At 70.1% G+C, this 5,781-nt stretch overlaps 1 protein-coding gene across 1 annotated transcript; it reads right to left on the bottom strand.

Moving 5' to 3' along the window:
• Positions 1–779: 779 nt before the first annotated feature.
• On the bottom strand, positions 780–2,518 carry SOX18 (SRY-box transcription factor 18). Its single transcript, XM_051829061.3, has 2 exons — positions 2,041–2,518; positions 780–1,889 (listed from the first exon to the last, which is right to left on the bottom strand). Exons 1-2 carry the CDS (start codon positions 2,405–2,407, stop codon positions 1,084–1,086), a joined length of 1,173 nt encoding a protein of 390 aa, XP_051685021.3. The 5' UTR covers positions 2,408–2,518; the 3' UTR covers positions 780–1,083.
• Between the last annotated feature and the right edge of the window lie 3,263 nt (positions 2,519–5,781).

The raw sequence follows: 5,781 nt of genomic DNA, 5'->3' as shown, positions 1-5,781 counted from the left end.
CAGGGCAGCACTCAGGTGGACACACAGTGGACGGTCGAAGCCACAGATGTGGTCACAGGTACAGGCACCCAGAGTCAGGCCCAGCCACAGCTGCCACACACACACACACACACACACACACACAAGGGCGGCCACACACATGGGGACACACACGGGACAGATGCATACACGTGGGGACACACACGAGGGGACACACATGGGATAGACATACACATGTGGGGACACATACAGGACAGATGCACACCTGTGGAGACACACACATGAGGACAGACATACACACAAGGACATGCACACACACAGGGCAGCCACAGAGTCTACCAGGGACGGTGAGTGCAGGTGACTGCTCCACATCAGAGTTGTGTGCTGGGGGGTGTGGGGGTAGGACAGAACCCCTCCCCCTGAGACATGAAACCCTCCTCCTTGCTCAGACCCCCTAGGCCCTGCAGGGTGGGCAGGGCTGCCTGTGTCTGGACATGTGGGCATGCCCGGTGAGGGGACACCAAGCAGGTGGCATGGAGAGGCCCCAGGCTGGTGGCCCGGGCTCCAGAGCTGAGGGACCGGAGGTGTGCAGCCAGGATGCCGTCAGAGCTTGTACTGGTCAGCCGGAGAGCAGAGCCGGGGGGAGCACACGCTACCCTCCTGGGGACACTGGAGGCCGAGAAGGGGGTCCACCACCTGAGCCCCACCCCCTGCCTGTCTGGGGGTCCTGGAAGGCAGTGGGCTCCCTGCAGGAGACGTGTCCAGGGCTCTCACGCCCCCAGCAACCACAGAGGCAGGCGTGCGGGACAGGCCCAGGTGCTTTATTTCGGCTGCTGCGGCCGGGAGGCCCAGGGCAACCCCCGCTGTACAAGAAGCCCTTGCTGACGATGCTCCCATCACGGAAACACCTTCGAGGGAACAGTTTAAAAGTTGAATTAAAAATTAAATACATTGTGTTCTGCATATAAAAAGGCAAAGTAAAAATACAGTCTGGTGGAAAAACGCGTGGCAGGAAGGGAGGGCGCTGCCTGGACCCGCGGGGCCGGCGGGGCGCTAGGCCTGGGCTCCCAGGAGGGGCGGGGGCTGGGCGCGGCCCCGGGCGCGCTAGCCCGAGATGCAGGCGCTGTAGTAGACCGCGCTGCTGGCGTCCGACAGCGCCGCGATCAGCCCGCTCTCCTCCGGGCAGGACATGGCGCGGGGGCCCAGCTTGGCCAGCGCCACGTGGTACGGGAGCCCGGCAGCGTCGGGCCGAGTCCGGCTGCAGTTGAGGTACTGGTCGAACTCGGTGAGGTCCACGTCGGCCCACAGGTCGGCCGCGGGCCCCAGCGGCTCCGCGCCCTCCAGCGCCGGGGCCTCGGGCGGCGGCGACAGCGGGCCAGGGAACGGGCCTGGCGCTCCCAGGGCGCCGTAGTAGAGGCCGGCGAGCGACGCGCTGGGCGGCGCGGTCCTGAGCGCCTCGGCCAGGGGCGCCCCGTAGCAGCCGCCGGGGTCCCGGGGCAGCTCGGCGGGCGCGTAGGGCGCACGGAAGGCCCGCAGCGCGCAGTCCTCGGGCGCCGGCGGCGGCGGGAAGAAGGCGGCCTCGCCCGGCTCCAAGCCGTCCAGCGGCGAGCGCTCGGGCGTGGGCAGCCCCAGGCCTTCGAACTCGGCGCCCAGCGGCGGCGGCTCCCGGTAGGCGCGCGCTGAGCTGGGAGCCGCGGGGAAGGGCTCGGGCGGCGGCGGCGGCGGCGGCGGGGGCGCCAGGCCCGGGAGCAGGAGGCCGGGCTCCAGCCGCCGGGCCTTGCGCGCCTGCTTCTTGCGCCGGGGCCGGTACTTGTAGTTGGGGTGGTCGCGCAGGTGCTGCACGCGCAGCCGCTCGGCCTCCTCCACGAAGGGCCGCTTGTCCGCGGCGTCCAACTCCTTCCACGCCTTGCCTGCGGGTCGCGGGCGCCAGTCAGCGGACCCCCGACGGCCCGGTCCCGGGCGCGCCGCGAGGGCCCGCCCCGCCCCCCGCTGCCCAGCCCGCACCCGCCCCGCCCCCAGCTGCCCGGCCCGCGACCGCCCTGACCCCGGCCCGCCGCTCACCCAGCATCTTGCTCAGCACCGCGTTGTGCAGGTCCGGGTTCTGCTGCGCCAGCCGCCTGCGCTCGTCCTTGGCCCACACCATGAAGGCGTTCATGGGCCGGCGGATGCGTGACTCGTCGGCTGCCTGGCGCTCCGAGCGGCCGGCGGGACTGAGGCCATAGCGCCCCGGCTCGGGGCTGCGCTGCGGGCTGCGCGGCGGGCTGGAGGGCGCGGCGGGCGCGGCGGGCGCGGCGGGCGCGGCGAGGGCGGCGGTGGCGGCAGGGAGGCCGCGCGGCTCAGCGGCGGCCCCGGGGCCCGGGGCCCATGCACAGTCGCGGCGGGCGGGCGGGTCGTCCTGTGCGCCGTAGCCGGGCGGCGATCTCTGCATTCCAGCTGGGCGCGACCTAGGCGGAACGGAGCGCGGGAGCGCGGCGCGGGGCGCGGACGGCTAGGGCGGCGGGCGGCGGGCGCGGCGAGGGGCGGCGGCGGCTCGGCGGGACGGGCGCCCAGATATAGCCGCGCGGGGCCAATCGGCTGCGGCGCGGGCGGGGCGGGCGCGCCGGGGCCGCCCCCTCCCCGGGGGCTCCCTTTCTTCTCGGCTGGGCTGGATTCCGCCGAGACCTCCCCGCGCGGACCACCCCCGCCCCCCCCCCCCCCGCAACTCCGAGGAGACCCTCGAGTGGGACAGGACGACGGGCGGGGGTGGGTTGGCTCGGAGGAGGTCCTCGCCCCGCGCGGAGCCCCAGCCGGGCCGGGCGGAAAGGGGGCGACGATGTCCAATCGGCTGCCGGGGTGAACGTGAGGGGCACTCCGTATGTCGAGGCTGTGACCCCTGTGAGGGCTCCTTGTCAGCTGCCCACTCGCGGGACTTCCAGACCCGTCCGCAGTGGGTCCCCCAGCCCCCAAACCAACTCTGGAATAGAGCAGAGGACGGAGGCCACAGCTGCAGCAAAACCTGAACGGCTGGACAGGGGAGTGCTGGGTCCTTGCCGGGCCGGGAGGGTGTCCAGAGCGCCCCCAGCCCCCTCAGTTTGCACCACCCCCACCGCACGCCTCAGGGTTCTCCACCCTGCCAAGCGAGGTCCCACTGAGAGAGGGTCCAGTGTCCTCCACAGCCCTCCAGGCAGGTCAGATCCCTCCTCTGTCCCCCCGTGGCCGGGAAGCTCTGCAGCCCCTCACTCTGTCCACCCCCAGCTCTGGGAGCTTCATGGTTCAAGGCAGCACCCCCACGGGTGCCCCCATGGTTCCCGACTGAGAGTTGGCAGGCGTGCAGCTGCCGGAGTGCGCCCAGCTCACGTTTTGTCGCCAGCGTCTTGGCCAGGAAGGGCTCCCATCCCAGGGGGCTTCTGTCTCCCCAGGCAGCCCCGTGCCGGATTCTCAGATTCTAGGCCAGGAATCGGGGCTCCAGGGGGTGGGGTCTCTGGCTTTTCCCGGATGCATGGGCTCACAGGCCTCTGCCCGTGGTGCCAGGTCTCAGTGTGGGGGTGGGGGTGGGTCCAGCAGTTGGAAGGGGCGACCTCTGCCCATAGCCGTCGGGGTGCAGTCTTCCTGGGCAGTGGCTGGACTGGGGCAGAGGTCACCTGGCAGGACCCCCCACCTTGGGGTGGATCTGGAGCTCCCCAAAGGCCCTGCCTTGGCCTCTGCCGCCCCTGAGAGCCCAGTCATTGCTTCTCCGAACAGCACGGCCGGCAGTATCCGGCATTACCTCATCGCCTCCCTGACCTTGCAGCAGTCAGCCCCCTGGCGCCAGCCAATGGCCCTCCCTCTTGGCCCAGTGTGGGACTCAGGTGTCCGGCTGTCCGGTCCTGCCAGTGGGAGTGCTCCCCCTGCACCCTGCCTGTGCAGGGGTGAGGGGGCAGCTCCTCCCACTGTCCAGATGGGACAACAGCGGTGGTGGGGACAGCAGACAGTCGGGGTGGCCCTGACCTGGAGCCCCAGGGCTGGAGGGACTCCCCAGGGCTGGCATGGGTGTGGCCGGCTGTGCTGGGGCAGGGCGTCCTATGTGTGTCTGTGTGTGGTCCCTCTGTCTGGGTGTAGGGTGCGGTGGGACCTGTTGCTGGAGGCTTGCGAACCCAACTCTCCCAGGAGGAGCTGGGACCTCATGGGTCGAGGACCCGAGTCCGGGCCACAGCACCCAGCAAGGGCTGGGTCCTCGCGGCTCCTCTGACGGCTGAGCTCCGGCCCCCACTCAGTCCACAGGGCGGGCATTTCTGTGCTTCTGCACACCACTTCGGGCTGGCCTGGCCCAGGTCGGCTGCCACACGGCCTTGGAGGGACCCCGTTGGCAGCCCCAGCTCCCAGACAGAAAGAGGGAGTGGAGTGGTGTGGGCATCATCTCCCGTGCCCTCCGCTCACTCCCCTCCCTCAGCCTGGACGGGACCCCCAGCCTCCGGGGAAGGCCTGCAAAGCATGCTGGGTAGTCCCCCTCGGTGGCTCTGGGTGGGGGCTTGGCTTGGCTGGGCTCCGGGCGGGGGGCGGTGGACCTCCCAGGCGCTGCCTGGGCACAGACCTCCCAGGCTCCCTGCAGCCCCGAGCAGCGAGGCTGGGACCAATTACCGCGTCCTGCAGGGCTGGGGCCCTCCCGCTCCCGCTCCCACTCCCAAAGGGTGGGTGGAGCTCCCTGCTGGTGGAGCCCCAGGTGGAGGGGGACGCTCCGTGTCCTGAGACCTTGGCCCTGGAGCTGGTGGCCGCCCAGCAGATCCCAGCTCCTGCCTCTGTGGTGAGTGGTTGATGTGGCTGAGGCAGGGACCCCTGGACCTCTGTGCTGGGGTCAGGGTCTCTGGGGATGCCTCAGGACTAGGTAGGCACACGTGAGTGACAGGCGTGGTTCATGTGGACACTGGGGCCCCTGGCCAGGGACAGTAGGAGCCATTTCTGGAGAAGAGAGCGTGCAGGGGTGGGGTGCCCATTGCCCCTCAGGCATGAACAGGCTGGCAGGGGACTGGGCGGCAGCTCTCAAGCCTTGGGTCTGGGGTGACGGCCATAGGCGCAGTTGGCTAGGGTCGTGGGGGCCCACGTCCCGTGCAGAGGTGTGAGCCCCCCGGGTGCAGCTCAAGTGGGCGTTGCTGATCGCAGGGCTGAGGCTGCTGCCCAGGGCATCCAGTGGGGCCAGCGCTCATCTCCCTGGGCACTTCAGGGCCAGCGGGGCTGAGCCGGACAGGGGGTTAGACTATGGGAGAGCGGAGTGTGGGTGAGGCGGGTGGACTGCAGCCTAGGAGTCAGGGGACCTGCGTGGGAGTGACTTTCGCAGGTGCTCCTAGGTGTTCCCGAGTTCTGGGGTGCTGTGCTTTGTCCCAGGAGCACTCACTTTTAGGGGTGCTGGCTGGAAGCTGGGATGCCAGGTTGTGTGTGCACCCTGGGGGGTGTCTGCCTGGCGGCGTGTGTCGTGGTGGGGGGTGCGGCAAGCTGTGTGGGCCTCCCCAGAAAGGCTGCAGGCGGGGGCTCCATGGGAACCGGGCTGCGGGGGCTGGGCTGCCTGGGTCTCCATGGCAACAGCCGGGAGGGCCAGGAAACAGCAGCTCAGGAAGGAAGGCTGGCCTGCTGCACTGCCCCGCGGAGGGCGCCAGGCATTCTGTCCAGCAGCCCCGGCCCCGCTGGCCGTACGCCCGCCCAACTTCAGTGGGTCCCACTCCAGCCCTGCCCCTGGGCCGCTGCTTGTCTGGGTGCTTTTGTGCAGCTCTGAGGATCCTGGGCCTGTCCTGTGGGTGTCCCTGGTCCCCTTGGTGGCTCTCCGTGTGCCCTGAACAGTGGGCCATGCATCTC

Source organism: Oryctolagus cuniculus, chromosome 11 (assembly GCF_051225735.1).
Source record: "Oryctolagus cuniculus isolate XC-2025 breed Fujian yellow rabbit chromosome 11, ASM5122573v1, whole genome shotgun sequence".
Taxonomy (NCBI): Eukaryota; Metazoa; Chordata; class Mammalia; order Lagomorpha; family Leporidae; genus Oryctolagus; species Oryctolagus cuniculus.
Note: the sequence above shows the minus strand (reverse complement) of the source record. Positions and strands in the feature narration are given on the sequence as shown.

Excerpts from the sequence above, each read along its gene's own strand:
- SOX18 (XM_051829061.3), bottom strand. The coding sequence starts at position 2,407 with ATGCAGAGATCGCCGCCCGGCTACGGCGCACAGGACGACCCGCCCGCC. Across the intron at positions 1,890-2,040 it reads GGTGCTGAGCAAGATGCTGG|GCAAGGCGTGGAAGGAGTTG; the intron begins GTGAGCGGCGGG and ends CGCGACCCGCAG.